The 22,003-nt window shown below is 40.3% G+C and overlaps 2 protein-coding genes across 4 annotated transcripts; both read left to right on the top strand.

Annotated features, from left to right (window-relative positions):
* The first annotated feature begins 2,674 nt into the window (after nt 1-2,674).
* Nucleotides 2,675-12,393, top strand: gtpbp8 (GTP binding protein 8). Of its 3 annotated transcripts, XM_085921116.1 has the most exons (9): nt 2,675-3,118; nt 4,138-4,183; nt 4,538-4,726; nt 4,820-4,973; nt 5,303-5,401; nt 6,297-6,427; nt 9,723-9,822; nt 10,523-10,636; nt 12,094-12,393. In XM_085921116.1, the coding sequence occupies exons 1-9, from the start codon at nt 3,061-3,063 to the stop codon at nt 12,208-12,210; spliced, it is 1,008 nt and encodes a 335-aa protein (XP_085777242.1). In that variant the 5' UTR covers nt 2,675-3,060; the 3' UTR covers nt 12,211-12,393. The 3 variants fall into 3 exon arrangements, with proteins under 3 accessions (XP_085777242.1, XP_085777244.1, XP_085777243.1); XM_085921118.1 differs by lacking the exon at nt 2,675-3,118 and having other exon boundaries at nt 4,097-4,263; XM_085921117.1 differs by lacking the exon at nt 2,675-3,118 and having other exon boundaries at nt 10,523-10,641.
* Nucleotides 12,394-15,321: 2,928 nt separating this feature from the next.
* Nucleotides 15,322-21,299, top strand: slc10a2 (solute carrier family 10 member 2). Its single transcript, XM_085920797.1, has 6 exons — nt 15,322-15,863; nt 16,102-16,220; nt 16,918-17,006; nt 17,085-17,260; nt 17,440-17,597; nt 20,629-21,299. Exons 1-6 carry the CDS (start codon nt 15,466-15,468, stop codon nt 20,820-20,822), a joined length of 1,134 nt encoding a protein of 377 aa, XP_085776923.1. The 5' UTR covers nt 15,322-15,465; the 3' UTR covers nt 20,823-21,299.
* The last annotated feature ends 704 nt before the right edge of the window (nt 21,300-22,003 follow it).

Genomic DNA, 22,003 nt, shown 5'->3' on the forward strand with positions numbered 1-22,003 from the left:
GTCAGCTGTTCCTACCAACAACACACAAACAACACACAATTGTATCTTGTGTTCAAAACAGCTTTTTTGCAGCCCCACGCTGACATGAAGTCATGTGAACCTTATGCACGGTTCCAAAGTCAGGTTATCTTAACATACACTCAGACTAGGCACATTCAGCTGGCTTCTTGAACAAAAACAAGAACAAATCGTCCACTATGTACACGAATCAATACATCACACCATAAACCCTTCCGCAACTTTTAGTCAAAACCGCAATGTCACTCCTGTCAGTGTCATCCCATGTGTATACTCTGCCTGCTGTATTTCTGGACAAAACTCTATCTGCCAAGATTGCTTACTGGCTCAAGGTCACTCTTTCCTCGTCATTCAGCTCCCTCTCCTGAACGTATTGATGCCAGTAGAGCCATGGCTCTTGGCCGCTAAAGCAAAATCGATATCCCAGAGCGCTCAGTGGTTGTGCTATAATATCCTCCAAACACCAACTGCCAAAATGTTTATGCTGTATCCATAGAAGATGCTTAAGGAGACACCCAGAATAACAAGGAATGACATGGCGTCTTGCTTAGAAGGATCAGAAATAAACTTTTGGGTAACGGTGATCCCTGGTTCAAGGGTGACACTTTATGGCAGTTTGCAGCCACCCCCAGTTACAACTCATGTTTGCTGGTGACAGTAAATTATTGATGCGCTGGGTGAACAGCCTCATTTGGAGCAAGACCTGTCTTCTTCTACAAGGAGTGCAAACATCCCACTGATTGTTCTCTCTTTAGTGGCAGTAAGAGCGATGAGACATGAAACATGAGTTGGAAAGCTTTTTGATAAAATAGGATTTGCTTTGAGGGGACAAGTTCTCAGTTCTATGGTATGGGGATGTTTAATATGCCATGTGGGGAAAGAATGCAAATATATTGTGCATCTCATATCCAGTAAGTGTTTGAATCAAATGTATTGATGCATGGACTTCTTGACTTGATGAACTCGTCAGTGCTGGATTATCCTGGACAAACAATAACACGGACAAGAGTGGGGAGGAGCAGGCCGTCTGGAGGCACACATCCCTGCTGTGTGCTCAAAATGTCGCAGTGGGAGGTTTGAATGCTGAATGTGGGGGAGGGGACAGGCTGCGCCTTGCTTGTTAATGTGTAAATGAATATTTTCATGCATCTAAAAAATGTCACAGAGGTCGGGCTTTATTGTAATTCTGTGTCAGATAAGAGAATCACTATTTGCATGTCTGGCTGTTTGTGAAAGGCTGGTTAGCAGCGCAGCTGTAATTTTTCCTTGAACTACGTTTGCGCATCAATCACACACATTGAGAGTATTACAACAGATGAAAAGGCAAATAACAACTTGGAGAGGGACAGCCAGAAAGCAGGACGGCAGTGCGAAGCTTTATAAAGAGGGGTGGGGTTTGGGTCATTTTAGGATGGGATAAGTGATGATGATTTTTATTTAATTTGCATCATTGACGTGTTTGGGGTCTATGTGAGTTTTTCACAGGGCCCTAAATCCCCTGCACCTATGACTATAAATAACAAATGATAAAAGTGGCCAAAGGCATGCTTGATGGCACACAGGGTGTTTTGGGACAATTGATTTTTTCCCTTTTTTTATTCTATTGATATAGACACTAGGGAAGTGAATGTCATCATGGTTTGTCCCATAGAGCTGCTTGCTGGATGATTGATTGTTCTGGCATTTGATCCTCCAGCTCTCAATGATGGGACGATGGAGTCAGAAAACAGCCATGGCTGTGCCCTATTCTTCCCTATCTTATCTTTTCTTGTTTAGGCCTACCATCGACCAGCCTGCAATATATTTTTCAATGGCTCATATCTCTTATAATTGGCTCTTCAAAACACAGGGATGTTTTGTTTTATGTGGTGTAATACTTGATACATGCATACAGAAATGTGAACAAGTGGTTTTAGAGTTTGTGGTAAAATTACCAGGATATGATTACTAAAACCAAGTGGCATCCATACAGTAATTTATGCTTGATCAAAAGAGGGGTGAGGAGCAGAGGACGCATGAAGGCAAGGTATCAATGTGTTCTTTTAGTGTACGGCACTGCCACCTTGTGGCAAAATCAGAAAACTTGGGTGAGCAGTTTGTTTCAAGCAGCTGTGTGTATCAGGGTTGGGAAGATTCACCGATATGCATCGGAAAATCGATACGACCTGTAAGATGCAGTTGCATCATATTGTATCACACCGGATCGCATTGTTTTAAAATTAAATCGTACTGTATTGCACTGGGCGGCTCGGTGGAACAGCGGGTAGCACGTCCGCCTCACAGTTAGGAGGGTGCGGGTTCGATTCCACCTCCGGCCCTCCCTGTGTGGAGTTTGCATGTTCCGAGCCCACGTGGGTTTTCTCCGGGCACTCCGGTTTCCTCCCACATCCCAAAAACATGCTTGGTAGGCCGATTGAAGACTCTAAGACCTGGGTATGAGTGCGAGTGCGGATGGTTGTTCGTTTCTGTGTACCCTGCGATTGGCTGGCAACCGGTTCAGGGTGTCCCCCGCCTGCTGCCCGATGACGGCTAGGATAGGCTCCAGCACGCCCGCGACCCCCGTGGGGACAAAGCGGTACAGAAAATGAATGAATGAATGAATGAATGAATGTATCGCACTGTAGCAGGAGATGGTAGAATTGTATCGCAGCGTATCATTGGCAATTCCAGGAATCGTGACTGCATTAAATTGTTGGCAGTCTATTGAGATGTGTATCGTATTGCTTTGATGGTGAAGATTCCCATCCCTAGTATCTATCAATCTAGTGTTGCCACCTGTCCCAGATTTTCCTGATCGCCCCGGATTTTCATTTGGTATGGTGAGGTGGAAACGGAGAGTGTGTAGGAGAAGGAACGAGAGAAAGGAAAGGATCCAGCGATTAAAAAGAGTAGAGTGTGGCTAAAACCATGCGCAGGCGCTCCATTTTATACCAGCTGCTCCCTCTGCCTAGTGAAAATTCTCCTAAAATATGAAGGTAAAACTACATTAGATGATCACACAAAGTATAAAAAACATCCAAATCGAACGCAGTCGAGAGCAGCATGCAGCAGAGGCACAGGCAAGGACAAGCAAAGCACCCACCACACTCTAAGCAATCAGGTAAGCTGTTTGACATTTCACATTACATTGCTACATTTGGTTATTCTTACAAACTGTGAAAATTTACATTACTTGTTTTTATTTCACATAAGCAACAAGAACCTAATTATTTATTTCCCTTTTTTGCCCGAACACTGTCCCCAGGTGTCCACAACAAAAAAAATTGAAAATAAACCAAAATCATAAAGGCCTGCTATTAAGTAAAGCAATTCACTAAACAAATAACTACTAAGTGTCATTTTTGCTAATTAGAGCTATACAATTGCAGCATAGAAGGGATTTTTTTTAAAATCCTGGGTTAGATGTGCAAAGGGCAACATTGCTTACAAACAAAAAGGTCGATTTGATGGTCAAAATGTACAGACAGTCCTTTTGTCAGAAACAGGTGGAAACCCCACGGTGAAGGGATCCATGCTACAACAAGATTAGGCCTAATGTTTTTTTGTGGATTAAGAATTTTATGCAGGACAAACAGTGCCTAAACAATAATTTGAGAGAGTTGATTTTTGCGGGGAAGAATTGTACAAAACGAGTTCTTCCAATTAATGTTGGTTTGCTGTTCAGCAGTTTTGTGCCCTTCTTTAATGGCAATTTTAATATAAAAGAGTCATTTACAGTAGAGAGAAAAAATACAGTCAGTGGTTATTTTGTTTGCTTCAAACCTTTTGTTGTTTGGTTTGAAATTTAGAATTGTGGATCTTTCATACATACATTGAAATTTGTATTGTCAATTGTGGCTCCACCACGGTCAATGTGGCCTCGTGGTAGCACTGATTAAACATTATGGCACCCTTCAGCATTTAAATTTCACTTTATCCCTGATCAAATCATAAAATGCTTTTTCTTCGTTACAATCAAAGGAAAAGAATGAAGCTTTAACAGCAACATAGGAAAACAAGCATATGCGCACCACACGCACACGCACTTTCTGTATTGGTAACAAACAAGCACAAAATGTCAAGTTTTTCATTTTTTGCGCAAAATTGCAGGAACGTTTCATGAACTGCTTGATGTTTCAGACGGACTTATTTTGAGACGCACACAATATAGAAGAGCGTCTTTACGGTAGGTTTGATTGATTAGGCTTATTTTAGTCTTACTGTTTATTATTTCTGCAACATATTGCAAACAATGCAGACATAAGGGTGAGCAATAAGATTATGTCGTGTTTCCTATTACTCTTATTGTTTTGCAGTTGTTACATTTGCAGTAAAGCATGACTTGAGCAACACTATATTAAATTAAATATATTTTAATCGAGACACGATTTAATATTTATGAATACATACAACGTTATCAAATTAGACCTTTTTATTTGTTTGATCAATTTCAATACTTTACTCGAATCAATTTAGAGCTTAGATTCCGCCATACTAAGTACGTTCCGTTTGTGTCTCCTCCCTGTTTACTTCAAAACAGGCCTTTAACTCAAGGGAAGATGCTCTCTCCGCAACCTCGACAGTGGCTTCGACCTTGGGCTCAATTGTGTACTTTGCCTCGACAGACAGTTCACAAGTTGGCCTCGCTACAAGAGGCTAGAGTTCTATTCCCAAACAAAGTCAAACGCTTGCTTTACCCTTTTACAGATATAGAGGAGTACCTGGACAGGTATGCTTTTTTTTTTTTTTTTTAAATGTCGCACTCTATCGTTCACCTTGTCCATTTTACAGACATCAATATCTGTTTTAAATTTACGTTCAGCTCAGTGGATAGAACACAGTTCCAACTCTTTCATCCCTGTGTTGATGATGTTCTAAAAGCTGAGAGGCTCTTCTGCCCATCACCTTCTCATAAAATTGATTATTATATGTCAGCAGAGAGAATGGACCACTCACCTGCACTGAAACAACCAGAGGTCAGTAGAATGCCTTCGTCACACTACAAAGCCTTTTACAGTTTGCTCTCCATCCTGTCTTATCCATTTCAATATTGCCCTTGTGTCACTAAATTGTTGGACAGCAAATAAGATGTTTTTTTTTTTATATACAAACAACATTACATCTTAATGTAGGTTCAAAAGTTTGAAGTTCTACCATCCAATCTTAAAATCATTTATTGGCCAAAGGCTCTCTTCTACAACTAACAGCATGTTCAACAATAAGAAAGGTAGTTTCTGCTCACAGTAATGTTTGAATGCAGTCTATAATCACCACATTGTTTCATGGTGTTGGTCTGTATCGCCAGGTGTGTTTCATTGGCCGAAGCAATGTGGGGAAGTCATCTCTTATCAAATCTCTTTTTTCCCTGAGTCCCAATGTGGAAGTCAGAATCTCCAAAACCCCTGTGAGTAGTCATAATTGACATGTATGTGCATGATCTTACCGTAAACATACCTTATACACACATGGGAGAAGAGAAGCAAATTGCATTTATTGACAAGCTATACTTTCATGTTTTGAAAAAGCTAATTTCATTTTTTCAATTCGCTTCATTTCTCCAACTTAAATTATATACGATTCATCTCTGTTTGCATGTCTGCAGCTGCTTGTGTATGCAGATAAAAAATGTTTTGAAGTAATTCAGCTTGGTCTCATTATTATATATCACAAAATCTTGGCATTTAGATATGTTACAATTTGATTTTGAATTGGAAATGAATTGCTGTTCTTAATAACTCAAGATCAAGGCAAGATCAGGAGTATGTAGGACAGGTGATAATATGGTCAGATGGGGCCTGGGGACGGATCAGTCGTGTGAGTGTGGAGAGGGCGCCCAGACCATCGAGCATATCCTCCGAGCGTGGCCCTTATGCAGCCTGAACAACGCTCACTTGCTGATTGTAAATCAGAACACCCTAGAATGGGTTGGCTGTTTGGCGTGACAAGCTATGATGATGATGACAGCATCACAAAGCTAAATCATTGTAATTACTGAGGCAGGTAAATGACATGACTTTTTTCCATTATGTTTTAGTAAAGTGCTTTATGGCGAAAGCCGTTGTGTATGCGCTATACAGCTAAAGATGTATTGTATCGTATCGCCTAATGAAGATGTACTCAAGTCAGTGCCGTGTTTTTCCATTATGTTTTGGTAAAGTGCTTTATGGCGAAAGCCGTTGTGTATGCGCTATACAGCTAAAGATGTATTGTATCGTATCGCCTAATGAAGATGTACTCAAGTCAGTGCCGTGTTAAATGATGTAAATCAGAGTTAATGTTTGTTTTCTATTCCATTGTAGGGTCACACAAAAAAGATGAATTTCTTTAGAGTGGGCAGGGCTTTCAGCATCGTGGACATGCCAGGTTATGGACATCGAGCACCTAGAGATTTTGTGGATATGGTCGAACCATATCTCTACTCAAGAAAGAAGTGAGATATTAACTTTGCTACTTGGGGAAGCTATGTGTTTCAAAGAATCATGTGAAGTAGTAGTTTGGTGGAAAAACACTCGTACACAAATACAGTTCCTCAAGATGACGATACAACATGCATTTTTGCACATAATAGTTGAAAGACATGTACCTCGAAGCCATATACGGCAAAAGCTTGATTTTACGCGGACATTGAGGTCCAGAATTTGGGAATCGCGTTAACCCCGAAAACACATATACAAGAATGCCTTTTATTATTATTTTTTTTTAAAGGCATGTTTTTAGGCAGCCGAAGGGATCCTTCGTCACGTTCGGCGTCAGGCGTGTTGTTGGGCAGCTAATGGGTCCGTTCCCCGTTTGTCACTGTGAATGCTCCACCCTACATCGAAGTCTGTTGACATTTACAGTCGTATGCAAAAGTTTGGGCACCCCTAATCATTTTCAAGATTTTCCTTTATAAATCATTGGTTTTTCGGATCAACATTTTCAGTTAAATATATCATATAGCAGACAAACACAGTGATATTTGAGAAGAGAAATGAAAGTACCGTAATTTTTGGTCTATAAGTCACTCCGGAGTACAAGTCGCACCAGTCATAAAATGCACAATAAAGTGAAAAAAAAACATATATGTCGCACCGGCGTATAAGTCGCACTTTTGGGGCAAATTTATTTGTCAAAATCCAACACCAAGAACAGACATGAACCAGCAACAACAGGCTAAACAATATGGCATGCTAACGTGAAATATACATAAACGAGGAGCTGAGAACGGGCCTGATGTAACAATCAGAGTTATTCAAATAAGTATTACATAAATAACACGTTTATCAAACCATCTGTGTCACTCCAATTCATTAAATCCATCGATCGTCCTTTATGTAAATAATGCCACGTATGCGCCGCATATGCGCCGCGCCGCTGACATCGGACTCGTAAGTTGCATTTCTAATTATTCCACAGACCCATATTACGATATATAAAGTATATTTCAAATAACTATCATATAACAACAATATTATCAAACCATCTGTGTCACTCCTAATCATAAAATCCATCGATCAAACAACGCCGCACAGATGTAGTATATAACTATATTGTAGCGTTAACAAAGTACCAGGAAAGACGTGGGTATGGTAAACGGCTCTTTATTTAACAAAACAAGAGTTCAACGAGCCAACAACTACTGAACTGTAATGATAAAAACATATACAAGTTGCTACACGAAATAAAATATATCAAATAACTATAACATAAGTTTTTCAAACCTTGTGTCACTCCATATCATTAAATCCTTCAAATGTGGGGGCCCTTCGTCATCCCGTGATCGATTCCTTTGTCCTTTATGTAAACAACCGCTGCGGTGCACCGGTGACGTCACTTGCAGTTCAAATGACAGTAATCCCTTGCTACATCGCGGTTCGCTTATCACGGTTTCACTACATCGCGAATTTTTGAATTTTAAAAAAATCACATATAAGTTGCTCCTGAGTATAAGTCGCCCCCCCACCCAAACTATGAAAAAAAACGCGACTTATAGTCCAAAAATTACGGTAGGTAGGTGGATAAATTTGGGCACCCCAACAGAAAAATGACATCAATATTCAGTAGATCCTCCTTTTGCAGATATAACAGCCTCTAAAGTCTAAACGATTCCTATAGCTTCCGATGAGAGTCTGGATTCTGGTTGAAGGTATTTTTACCATTCTTCTTTACAAAACATCTCCAGTTCAGTCAGGTTTGATGATTTCCGAGCATGGACAGCCCGCTTTAAATCACACCACAGATTTTCAGTAATATTCAGGTCTGGGGACTGAGATGGCCATTCCAGAATGTTGTACTTGTTCCTTTGCATGAATGCCTTAGTAGAATTTGAGCAGTGTTTATCAAATATATTAAAAGAGAAGCAATACGCAGATGACAATATCAGGCAGACTGAGTAAGTAATTTTGTTGCGATGTGAATTGGGTAGAAAAGAGATTAAAGCAACCACTTATTCTACTACTGTGTCCGGCCACGCTCTTTGACATGTGAGTGATTGTGGAGGAGCTGCTTCCGCGAACTTCCCCCTTTCCGAATCATACACAGTCCTACACTGTAATAAAGCAGTCATAAAGATCAAACAGCCATACTACTTCTTATCAAATGCCTTTAAATTAGTTACGGAAATTAAATCACTCGCGGTAAGGTTTACGCACTAGTCATTTAGCTTCGTGCGGTCTTTATATCGTCCATTCAAAATATCGCTTGAAAATGTATTCACGATGAAAACAATTGCGGTCCATGACTAAACCACGTTAGACAGAAAGTCGCGTAGAATCGAAGTGCGTAAAACAAAGCTTCAGCTGTATTTTAGGTTAGTTATATTATCATGATAATGATGATGATAAATACAAAGAATCATCATCGAGCCCCATCCACCGTCCCCGGACAGCCACCCGCCCGAGCGCCGGCCCCCGACTTCCATGCACGGAGGTGAAAGAGAGCTCCTGTCGAGAAGGACCGGGCGTGCGTAAAAGCCATAATAGTTTTTCAAACCTTCTGTGTCACTCCAAATCATTAAATCCTTCAAAATTTGTCCTCCGTGTCACTTACAAACAAAGCCGCTAATGATGCCGGTAGTACGTCATCTTCGTCATCCCGTGATCAAATCCCTTGTCCGCCGCGCGACACGGGTGACGTCACTTGCAGTTCAAATGACAGTAATCCCTTACTACATTGTGGTTCGTTTATCGCGGTTTCACTACATCGCAGATTTTTGAATTTTGAAAATTTGTGAAAAAAATCACAAATAAGTCGCTCCTAAGTATAAGTCGCCCCCCCACCCCACCCAAACTATGACAAAAAACGCGACTTACAGTCCAAAAATTACGATACTTGTAGGTATTGGTAAAATAACACTATGCTGTTGTTAGACCTTTTACCAAATTGCAAACATTATGATGCTAACCTGACGCTGAGTTGACGCCTGTGACTACAAGCGCATTGTTTTTAAACTGGCATTTTATTGATTGTGAATTGAGAGGTCCTTTTACAGGAACAGTTTTGTTCCGTTATCAAGATGTTAAACGGAACATTTGGCATCATGCAACGGTTTAGTTTTGCACTGTTTTGAATTAGCATTAGCATTACAAGCATTAGCATTACAAGCCATTTTGTGTTCTTCTGACTGAAAGCCACACTTTCCCAAAACATTGATGTTTTTCCAGTAATGTCAGACAGAGGAAGCACCTTTTTTCCTCCAAATCACGTGACCTTCTTGCCATTGGCTTTGTATCCTTGGTTTCTTGCAGTCTTGTGAGGACATTCTTGTTGGTGGATGGCAGTGTTGGACTGCAAAAGACTGATCACATTGCCCTTGAGATGTGTGAAGAGACGAGAAGTCCATATGTGGTAAAATGAATTTTCTTTTTTTTTGAAGTGACAAGTGCAAGTAAGCCTTATTTTGAAGTTACATCTCTGAAACTTGTATATGTTCTCGAACACATGAAAGATTACATTTTATTAATAACTTACTTAAAACCATGATCCACAAGGTTAATTTCAATCTCTAATGATACATCAAAAGGCAAAGTTACAAAAATACGGACCAACCTTCCAAATGATGGCATATTTTTGAACAAAGGTTCCTGAGATAGAAGAGTTCAGATGAAGGTGGCCACACCCCTTATTGTATTGATATTAAAATTTGAGTTTCATTAAAAATAAACTGCTTGGTTAAACCCACAGGGTGGTTTTGCATGGAACAAACCTATACTGCTTAACCTCACAAGGGTTGTGGAGAAACCACAATCTCAGTTGATTAAAAATATGAAGAAAGCCATCATTCTCATTGCGATTGCCAGTTGACATTTCAATGACCTTTAGCTAGTCCCTTTAGCAATGTACATTTGAGGCCAATGCCAAATTAATGCGGTAGCGTTAACAAAGGAATGATCATATTTTTTAGCCTTTGAACGATTTGATGAACTATGAGAATATTTTCAGATACTGAATTACCATGCTTGTAAAATATTACTCCCAACTAGCCTGCAGACCACAATGAGACATGATTCACACAGTTTTAATAACCTTACAAACATTGTTTTTGCAGATGGTGGTGACTAAGATTGACAAATGTGGTCGTGGCTCACTACTGAAAAACCTAATGAATTTTCAAGATGTGATTACAACACAGACCTCGAGCTGCTTCCCCCAGCCGTTTTTGGTCAGGCGAGTGTCACCTTTTGTATTTTGTTGTTGTTGAGGCCAATGAATCCTAATGCCCAATAACATGCCTGACTTAACTTAACGCCTATAAACATGCCTTTCTAAAAAACAAGACTTTCTATTTAACGCGCTTTGGGGTTAACGCGATTCCCAAATGCTGCACCCCAAAGTCTGCGTAAAATCAAGATTTAGGTGTATGTAGACAATGATACCTATCCATCCACTCATTTTCTATACCGCTTGTCCACACGGGGGTTGTGGGCATGCTGGAGCCTATGCATAATGCATAATGATCTTAAAAGATCTGAAAAAGGTCTTTCACTTACTGACACCTGCAAGAACCCTGTTCAAAAAAGAAAATTGGATACAAAGCTTAACAAAAATAAAACAGTCTAGAGGTTTTGAATCCTCATCTCAGGCATTGTGAAATGTACAATGCATATAAATGTGGATTAATCTTTATTCACCCCATTATTGAAAAGTTGATGATTAACCGATAAGTTCATGTACCGTATTTTCCGGACTATAAGGCGCATCTAAAAACCTAAAATGTTCTCAAAAGCCGACAGTGCGCCTTATAGTCCGGTGCACCTTATATATGGATCAATTTATGAATTTGTTGATCCGTACTGGTTGTACACAGTGCTCTGCCAAAACTTTCAGTCCGTTTTAGTACAACTAGTAAATTACAAGGTCGCATCGCTTACCAGCATTACGGCAGCCGTGGTCAGGGGGCGTCACTGAATGGCTGTTGTACCCGTGAGGCTATTTCATGTCAAAATAGACTGCTCTGTTAATGCTTCAAGTAAATTTTCGGATCGATGTGGAAGGGAAACATAGGTAAGCAGTACCAAGGTGTTAGATTGAACTTTAATCAGTTCTGATCATTCTTTAAGCCCTTGTTGGAGAAACGCGATTGTTTACACTTTGCTGAGGCTCATAGGAGTTTGCGGGTGGCTAATGCTATTGTGATAGCGGCGATACGCACGAGGCTATTTCATGTCAAAATCGGCTGCTCTTAATGTTTCGAGTAAATTTACGGATCGATATGGAAGGGAAACATAGGTAAGCAGTACCAAGGTATTAGATCGAACTTTAGTCACTTCTGATCATTTTATAGGATAGTATGAGAAACGCGATTGTTTACAGAGGGCTCATTGGTTATTGGCTAGTGGATGCATATCGCAACCCTAGTCAACCGCAGTTTGTTGCAGTATAGCTTCTATTTTATGCACCTTATAATCTGGTGCGCCTTATATATGGACAAAAATTTAAAATGGGCCGTTCATTGATGGTGCGCCTTATAATCCGGTGCGCCTTTTGGTCCGGAAAATACGGTATGTTGTTGTTGTTGTTTTTTTTTTTTTTTAATAATACTTATAAAAATAGATGTGGGCAATCATGTTATTAGTGTTTTTTGTCTGACCTTTCATGTTTTTCTTTTTCCCCCTCCAGTTCCCTCAATTTTTCTGGGATCTACATCCTGAGATGCTTCATTGCTCATATAACAGGAAATATCCAGTTAACACACACCTCTCAAAGCTGATTATTCATGAGCTTTGTTTCAGTTGAGGTTTTTTTATTGCTCTCTCTTTTCAGGTTTGAAGACATACGTGTGTTTTTAATGATGAAATTATTTTACAAAAATATCGCATATCATATCCTTCTGGAATGAGCTACCAAATATTCTGAGCTAAATAAATATTGCATGTTGTTGTTATTTTCTGTTTCATACATTATGCATTGAATAAAAATCACGCTTGAAAAGCACAAGTAGGCTATTGTCCGTATGTATACGTATTTATCCATCCATCCATTTTCTGAACCGCTTAGTCCCCACGGGGGTCGCGGGCGTCCTGGAGCCTATCCCAGGCGTCATCGGGCAGTAGGCGGAGGTCACCCTGAACTGGTTGCCAGCCAATCGCAGAGTCGAACTACCATTTGCACTCACACCTAGGGACAATTTAGAGTGCTCAATCGGCCTATCAAGCATGTTTTTGGAATGTGGGAGGAAACCGGAGTGCCCGGAGAAAACCCATGCGGGCTCTGGGAGAACATGCAAACTCCACACAGGGAGGGCCGGAGGTGGAATCGAACCCGCACCCTCCTAACTGTGAGGCGGACGTGCTACCCAGTGCTCCACCGAGCCGCCTTGTATACGTATATAGTACTATTAATATGTAAAGAAATGTAAATGTGTTTTTTTGTAAAAATTAAGAACTTGATCCAACCTAGAGTGTTACAAGTTACTTGATCCAACCTAGAGTGTTACAAGTTAGGGAAATAAAAATCAAGAACAGCAGTTAACTGCAATCATAACTTTTTATAGAAAGTACTGTTAAAGGGGTCAAGGTCACGTGATGAAAATCTTTTGCACTGGTTTTGTTATGACTTCACAAAAGGCAATCTAGAAGGTGGGCTTAATTCCTTGAAGTTTGTGAAGCGTAATCGTGATCTTACATGATTAAAATGTTATCTAAAAATCAGATCATCTTAGAAAACGGCCATGACCTGACACAAATCTTCACAAGCATTTAAGAGCTGCAGATTACAGATACTTAAAATTGAACACATCCCTAATGATGAACAAATAGAGAAAGATAACGGATAGAGTAGATAAGGATTATATAAGACGTGTTAAGATACCACCATCAATATTCAACACTGCTTAGCCTGTCCGGGGTCACAGGGGGCACTGGAGTCTATCCCAGCTGACTTCGGGCGAAAGGCAGACTACACTCAGAACTGGTCGCCAGTTACCAACATCAATTATTTCATTACCCACTTTGTCATACTACACAAAGTAATCCCTGAATACCCATACTTTGAGTTACTCAATGAGCGAATTGGGGCTGAAGTATATTATATAATAGCTAGGGTTAAGCCCTAAGTAAATGTTACACTTTCATCACTCACTTTGCTGTGAGCAACATAATTACAGCTGTTCAGAATTCAAAAAGCAAAGTAGAACGGGGTTCTGTCAGAACAAAGAAATTTGAATTCAAAGACAAAATTGTATTGTATGACTAATCAGTTGAATACACTTAGAAGGGAAGATTTGAAATCTACGTTTTCATTGGTGAACTGTTTTGTGAATAAAATTCAAACAAAAAGACTTGAAACACATCAGCATACTAATTAGGCCAGGTGCATCATTCAAAAATGCAATACAAAAGCAGTAAAAATAAATAAAATATAAAGCTGAAAATATATAAAAATATACAGCAATTCAAAATTCAGGGATCTCCTGCACTAGTTACGCCTCTGCTTCACATAATTTGTTGGTACTTTAAAAAGCTTACAATCCCAAGTGTTTATATTTAAAATGTTGCTGTTGCTGTTTCAGTACCGGTATCAAGATACTTTATGCAGGTATAGTCCATCCATCCATTATCTGAACATTTCATGCTCACAAGGGTCCCGGGTATTCTGCATCTTTTCCCAGCTGACTGTGGGCAATAGGCTGAATGCACCCTAAACTGGTTGCCAGCCTTTTGCACCACTCATTGGGTAAAAGGACTTTAATGTGACTTTGTTGACTTAATGTTGACTTCCATTACATACTCTTCTTTGTCAGGCCCTTTGTTGGGAACCATCTTATTTCAGTTTTGCCATAGTGGTGTAAACCTGTTTTAAGGCGTGTATATGATACTTTACTGTATTTGTGAAAGAATATTAACAATTTGTCATCACAAAATCTTTAATTTTCTACAGCTCATGCCATAACTCTGTTTTATTTTGTTTTCTTTTTCTAGGTGTCAAACAATTGCTTTGGAGATGGTTGTGTAGCACCATTGTTCAGCTGTCCTTCAGACCAGCCAAGCTGAAGCTCATGTTTGCATTCCCCCTTTTCTACAGCATGTTTCAGCTAGTGGTGACTGCCCAGTTTGTGGGAGGTGAGCCGCACTTTCAAAGTGCATTGTGTGAGGCAAGCCCTGCCTTTAAATAAATCTGTCTGAGTGAGTATGTCACAGAATTTAATTCAGGAAAAACTATTAAGCAGCGCCTTCATCGAGTGGAAATGTGGGTCTGTTGGTACCATTCCAACCATTGCATTTTAGACTTGGTATCATTTTCACATTTTTGAGTCACAGTGGCATTAAAGCTAAATATGCCATTCATTTATTTTACTTGCACACAAAATTTCAAATACAATTGGAAACGATTCATAGTACAATCAATTCATCTTTACCTGTGAGACCTCAGTAGTCTACGTTATGCCCAACATGTTTTCATATTCACAGCCATGCACTGTGTGAACCCTCCGTACTGAACACCTTGATCCTATGATTGCCAGTTTTGTTATATGTACTCTATATGTCAGAGCATTCTGAATTCTACTTTAAATTTACGTAAGTTAACAAGACCATAAAACAATTTATGAGTGGTCTTTGTATGTGAGGATGAGGTGTACTCTATTGAAGACAAGCACAGCATCATCTCTTTTAAATTCAGAGGACACGGTGATTCATAGTTTAAACATCTATAAAGTTTTAAGAGGCCAAAGAGCATTTAAAAGAAGGATAGTGCAATCACATTTCAAAAATGATTCTTTTATATGCACGTGCTTTGTACACTGACCCCATAAAACATAACTGGTTAATTTTTTCCCCACACAATTTTCCTTCCCACTACTACTTGACAGCGGGACATAAAGAGCAGTGCCCTGGGCAGTTGGTTACCGTCACTTCTTTGGATAACCAACAGAATAGGAAAGGATTCAATCCAGTAGAATCGGCGCATTCTGGACTGTTGAGGATACGCATCCAGTTGTTTTTCCAAGTTGACTGGCGACGGATAACGCTCATCTTGCATCAAAATTCCAATATGTCTATGTTTAAGGAAACAACTGCAGAACTTGCTGTCTGCCTCTCTGAGGCCACAATCTGCTCTGGTGCTAACTGCCTTGTTCCAACCACTGACTTTAATGCAACACTGAGTCTAGTGTTGAGCACTGTGCTCACTATCATGCTGGCTATGGTCATGTTTTCTATGGGTTGCACTGTGGATGCGCAAAAACTCTGGGGGCACCTGAAGAGACCCTGGGGCATCGTTATTGGTTTCCTTTGCCAATTTGGCATTATGCCTTTTACTGCATTTGCTTTGTCAATTGCCTTCAATGTGTTGCCTGTTCAGGCCATTGTCATCATTATCATGGGTTGCTGTCCTGGAGGCTCCGGTTCCAATATTATCTGCTACTGGCTGGATGGAGATATGGATTTAAGGTAACAAGTGGTTTGGTTTATTAAATAATATAAAGCGAATTAATGGTACACTATGGTCGCTGAATTAATGTAATAAACATATCACCTTTAAGTACATTGCTGCATGGTAACGTGCAAAGATGTGACCCCATTCTCATTGCATTGATTATTGGCCCAAATCATAGTTCTTATTTTAAGTTTCTAAAACAAAATGGCACTAGAGAACCTTGAAGCTAGCTGTTAATTTCCTTCTCTTCAGTATCAGTATGACAGCCTGTTCCTCCATCCTGGCTTTGGGAATGATGCCCCTCTGTCTGCTTATTTACACCTCCATCTGGACTTCTTCAGACACCATCCAAATCCCATATGACAGTATTGGTAAACATACAACTCAAATCATGTGGCTTATTCGTAAACATATCAAAATACTTCAGGGTTGTTGTTGTTTTTTTTTGCATGAGATAAGACCACGAAAATGCTTTGAAAAAAACCCAAAATACATCTTACGTTTATAAAACTATATTTATAGTGATGTCTTATCCGGTTCTCTTAAAATTATAAAATAGCAGTAAAATAGTAATAAGTAAAAGAAGTATCATAGGTGAGCTTTCGATATTTATTTTAAATGTACGTATTTTAGTATTGTGGTACGTGTGTACAGAAGAAGGAAGGTCAAAAAGTCGTTTGAGAATTGCAGTTTATGTTACATTACCGTACGCATTCCTTTATGACCTTTTTGTTTTCAAGCACTAGGTACAAACTTCTAATATAAAAAAAAACCTAAAACTAACACTAAAACTAACAAAAACTTATCTAAAATGAAGCATTTTCAAAAACATACAAATCGCTAAAAAACAATAAACTTTCTCCAGAAACTAGTTCTAACTAACTGAAGTTAAACAAGTCAAGATAAAATAAAAACTAATTGAAGAAAAATCCAAAACTTATAACCTGGGATAAGGCATTGGAATTACACTAATTTCATTCATTTGTTTATGCTGGGTCAACCTTGTTAAATATTTTGGTTCACAGATATTGAGAGGATTGAAAAGACATATAAATTGGGTTTCCTCAGGTATCACTCTTGTGGCCCTGCTTGTCCCAATCTCCGTGGGGATGTATTTTAAACGCAGATGGCCCCAATTGGCTAAAAAGATCCTCAAGGTAGGAATTTGATCAATTGTCTTCTTGCCCAAATAAATCTATGTGACATTTGCTGTATAATGTGTGTATTCTGTCCAGGTTGGGTCCATTACAGGTTTTGGTCTCATTGTTATCATTGCTGTAGTTGGTGGAATTCTTTACCAGTCTTCTTGGACCATCGCACCTTCCCTTTGGATAATTGGAACTGTCTACCCCTTTATTGGTTTTGGGCTGGGTTTCCTTCTGGCTCGCTTTGTGGGTCAACCATGGTACAGGTAAGATGCCAGCTGATAAAAAGAACAGTTTCAAAATGATGCCAATGTGGCACTAATCTAAAGCATATGCTGTACTGTATTTACCAAATATATTATCCGGTGGTCATCACAGAATCTTTAATTTTACACAGCTCGTACATGTTGTAATTCTGTTATACTGATTTATTTTATTTCCCTAGGTGTCGAACAATTGCTTTGGAGACTGGTTTCCAGAACTCCCAGTTGTGTAGCACCATTGTCCAGTTGTCCTTCAGCCCAGCTGAGCTGGAGGTCATGTTTGCATTCCCCCTTATCTACAGCATCTTTCAACTCGTGGTGGCCGTCCTGTTTGTGGGAGGTGAGCTACTAAGTTTGTGATACAGTGCTATTTTCTTATGTGACATTAGTTATCCAAATGTGGGTGAACACATAACAAGCGTCACCTTCTGTTGACTACTGTTTTTAGTGCAGTGTGTGAGGCAAGCCCTGCCTCAAAAGGAGTTTTGTTAATCATCTGCCTGAGTGAACCCCTTCTTTAATTCGGAATAACTTTTAAGGTGTGCCTCCATCAGGGGTTAACTCGGCTCATTATTTTAATCATTCAATTTTCGACCATAAATCATTTTAATATTTTTGAGTCACATTGCCATCTATTATCAAAGTCAAAGTCGGCTTTATTGTCAATTTCTTCACGTTAAGACACACAAAGAGATCGAAATTACGTTTCCCACCGTCCCACGGTGACTAGACACATTACACAACACATACAAGCAAATAGCACAAAGAGTAAAAACGAATAGACAAGAGCGATGAATAAGTAATAAGCAAATAACCCAAATAAATAAACAATAAATAAATAAATAGATAAACAAGAGGAGCAAAATGGAGCAAGCGTGCATACAGCAGACAGCCAGAATAAAGCGGAAAAGAACAGGACGTCAAGCAGCCGAGGGTGGAGGGGAGAGAGAATTCAGGATCCTGACAGCTTGGAGTACGAAGCTGTTGGCGCGGGAGCGCAGGCATCTGTACCTCTTCCTAGAGGGCAGAAGATCAAACAAAGAGTGAGCGGGGTGACTCACATCACACACAATCGCGGTCGCACGCGGTTGCTGCTGTAGGTTGCGGTGCAGTCATGCGTCAGCAGGGTAAAGAGCAGCGGACTGAGCACGCAGCCCTGAGGGGCCTCCGTGCTCAGCGTGATGCTGCCGGAGACATTGTCGCCAACACGTACTACCTGAGGCCGCTGACAGAGGAAGTCCAGTAGCCAGTTGGAAAGGCAGGTATTGAGGCCCAGCATGTCGGGTTTGCAAATGAGACGCTGTGGAACAATGGTGTTGAAGGCAGAACTGAAGTCCACAAGCAGCAATCTCACATACGTATGCATATTATGTATATAAAAATAATGGTTTAGCAACAACTAATTAGATTCCATCCTAGGAATACTAGAATACTTTCTATAATGGTAAGTGTTATTTCATTATCATTCAAAATCCCTGCTCCAGCCTTGCAGGAGCTTCGGTTTGTATGTTCTACCCATGTCTGCATGGCTTTCTACCGGATCCGGCTTCCTCCTACATTACAAAAATATGCATGGTAGGCCTAGGTGTGAGTTGGAGTGTGACTGGTTGTTTGTCTCTGTGCCCTGCAAATGGCTGGCCATCAGTTCAGTGTGTCCCTCGCCTACTGCCGAAAAGACTGCTGAGATTGGCTCCAGCACGCTCGTGACCTTTGCGAGGATAAGCGGTTCAGAAGATGAATGAATGAATGAATGAATGAATGAATGAATGAATGAATGAATGAATGAAGGCAGCACAGTGACGCACTGGTTAGCACGTCCGCCTCACAGTTCGGAGAGTGCGGGTTCGATTCCACCTTCGGCTCTCCCCGTTTGGAGTTTGCATGTTGTACCTGCGTGGGTTTTCTCCGGGTCCTCCAGATTCCTCCCATATCCCAAAAAACATGCTTGGTAGGCTGATTGAGCACTCCAAATAGCCCGTAGGTGAGTACGACCGTGGATGGTTGTTTGTCTCAATGTGCCTTGCGATTGGCTGGCAACCGGTTCAGGGTGTCCCCCGCCTACTGCCCGATGACGGCTGAGGGGACAAGCGGATGGATGGATGGATGGATGGATGGATGGATGGATGGATGGATGGATGAAAACTTGACAGCCTTCAAATGATGCAAGAAGATGGAGCAGAACACACTTAGATTGCTAAGATTTTTTATTTTCATTTTTTTGCTCGTCCATCATACATTTGCCTGGATTTTTTTCCCTTCAGGCAGAGGCAATAGGGTCAGTAATTAATATTGTGAATTAATATTAGTGAATTAGTCAGTAATTATAAGTGGCTCTGTGGCGCACTGGGTAGCACGTCCGCCTCACAGTTAGGGGGGTGCGGTTTCGATTCCACCTCCAGCCCTCTCTGTGTGGAGTTTGCTTGTTCTCCCCGTGTCCGCGTGGGTTTTCTCCGGGCACTCCGGTTTCCTTCCACATCCCAAAGACATGCTTGGTAGGCCGATTGAAGACTCTAAATTGTCCCTAGGTATGAGTGCGAGTGCGGATGGTTGTTTGTCTCTGTGTGCCCTGCTATTGGCTGGCAACCGGTTCAGGGTGTCCCCCGCCTACTGCCCGATGACGGCTGGGATAGGTTCCAGCATGCCCGCGACCCCCGTGGGGACAAAGCGGTTCAGAAAATGGATGGATGGATATATGGATAGTCAGTAATTACTGCCCCAAGACCAATTCACGATATTCAGTTAAAATTGTTGATTCAGAACTGACAGAGTCACGGTTCTGGATTTGAACAGACACTTAGCAGGAAACAGAAACAGCACTACTGTAAAGATTTGGACAGCAGTTTGACAATACACACAATTGCACAGACAGAAACTTTGTATGAAAATACATAAATGGAAAACGGAAAAACAGCATGACCCTAATGTAAAGTCATCACTGCTCAGCTCTAACATAAAATATGTATTTAAAACAATGCAGCATATTTTCAAGGCCACTTAGCGGGAGTGAGCCCAAGGACAATGATCAAGGTTCATACAATAAAATGTGCCATCAAAGGCTATATAAAACATATCTTAGAAAGGTTGTCTGTTCCTGGGTTGAGCAGTATTTTCACACATGTAACACTGCTAAAGCAATTTCAATCCATGACCGGAGGGGATAAAGGGATTACTTAGAAAGTGTGTTCAAGGACAGTGGTCTAGGGAGGTTCACAAGATAATCCTCCCTTTTGTTAACAGCGGTACAACTATTCATTGGACCTTTGACAACTTTAGTCTTCAAGTTTAAAATGACCCGGTAGATAAATGTCTGGTGATTGAAATGGTTATGATGAGGTAATGAATCATTCACAATTTTGCATTTCGCTCCACAGGATACCAAGCGTATAAAAAGTCACGTGGTCTGGGATCAGCTGAAACAGATAGCGAATCTCCGTCATTGGAAGACGTCTATGCAGAAGGAGCTAAAGAGAAGCGGTTTCAAGTGCAAAATGGTGCCTTAGAGTTGAATGAAGATCATATTAATAAAGGCAAGGCTGAGCACTTTGACAAGAACACCCAGCTCTGATATTATGCCTTTGCTGACTTTGTACGAAATGACCTCGGCAAGCAGGGCAACACTGCTGAAAGCACCAAACTGTGAACGCACATCACACTCTGCAGGCTAGGGTGATGTGCAACGGTTTTACTTGATTTAAATTTTTTGAAATAACCCCGGAAAAGAGGGCTACCCAAATATATATAATATATATAGTGTTTTTGTGGAGGGCCATTTTTTATGCCCAGAAGAAGTGAGGTCATTGAATGGTCATTGTGTGCTTGTTATGAAGACCTTTTGTATCTCTGCAGTCAAAAAGCACACATCACTTAGGGCTCCTATCCAAAATGTGATAAATGCCCCCCCCCCAAAAACAACAACTAATTGTATGCAGGCTATTATATTTTGCTAAACTTGTCCAGACTGAGCCAATCAAGTAACAAGATAAAATTTCATTTGCACACGAGGTAAATAAACCTGCATCCCAACTTTTTTAACAGAATAATCATCATTTATTTATAGTGTTTTAGAAAAAGTTCTTCAAATATGCTTTGCTTGTTCATGTACTTAATTTATACTTCATGTTTGTTAATAAATTGATGGTTAATTGATGGTCAGGCTTCCTTGCATTTATTTGATGGAAAATGTTGCTAAGTTTGAGTAAATATTGATTTTATTCATTTTTAACTGTATTAGTCCACTGAGTATATGTAACTCAGTGTGCAGCATTTTCTATGCTGAACAAATTGAAGAGCAGCTAAAACTACAGTGCCTGATGTACACGAATATGAAAATATCAAGTGGCTACTGTTAGGCCCAAGCACAAGGCTCAACAGTTTGAACATCTTACCATTAACATTAGCATGTTTGGCAATAAGGGAATAATGTCCCGGCCTTATCGCTATAACTCATCTCTTGCGGTAACAGAAAAAAAAGAACATACTCAAATGTAAAGGTACATTTATTTTGTGGTATAAAATTTTGAATGCCAAGAAAGAGACACGGCAGTTGAATCCGCGCCTCCTCTCAAACTTGTCCAAACAAGCTTTCCCAAAGTTAAGGAGATACCTGGTCACGATAGGTCAATGGACTGCAGTTTCACTGTAAATTTGAACTGGAGATCACTTATTCTACAGGTCGGCGCATGAAGCATCCCGGGATCACTATCACACCCTGTCATAAGGCTGGAGAACCTTTTTTTTGTTGTCTCC

Source organism: Syngnathus leptorhynchus, chromosome 9 (assembly GCF_054491065.1).
Source record: "Syngnathus leptorhynchus isolate UIUO chromosome 9, UIUO_Slep, whole genome shotgun sequence".
Lineage (NCBI taxonomy): Eukaryota > Metazoa > Chordata > Actinopteri > Syngnathiformes > Syngnathidae > Syngnathus > Syngnathus leptorhynchus.

Bases quoted from the DNA above. Each gene is read 5' to 3' on its own strand.
- gtpbp8 (XM_085921116.1), top strand. From the start codon at position 3,061: ATGCAGCAGAGGCACAGGCAAGGACAAGCAAAGCACCCACCACACTCT. The intron at 4,184-4,537 runs GTAGGTTTGATT...ACTTCAAAACAG, and splicing joins TATAGAAGAGCGTCTTTACG to GCCTTTAACTCAAGGGAAGA. The intron at 10,637-12,093 runs GTCAGGCGAGTG...TTCCCCCTCCAG, and splicing joins GCTTCCCCCAGCCGTTTTTG to TTCCCTCAATTTTTCTGGGA.
- slc10a2 (XM_085920797.1), top strand. From the start codon at position 15,466: ATGTCTATGTTTAAGGAAACAACTGCAGAACTTGCTGTCTGCCTCTCT. The intron at 15,864-16,101 runs GTAACAAGTGGT...CCTTCTCTTCAG, and splicing joins GATGGAGATATGGATTTAAG to TATCAGTATGACAGCCTGTT. The intron at 17,598-20,628 runs GTGAGCTACTAA...TTCGCTCCACAG, and splicing joins GGCCGTCCTGTTTGTGGGAG to GATACCAAGCGTATAAAAAG.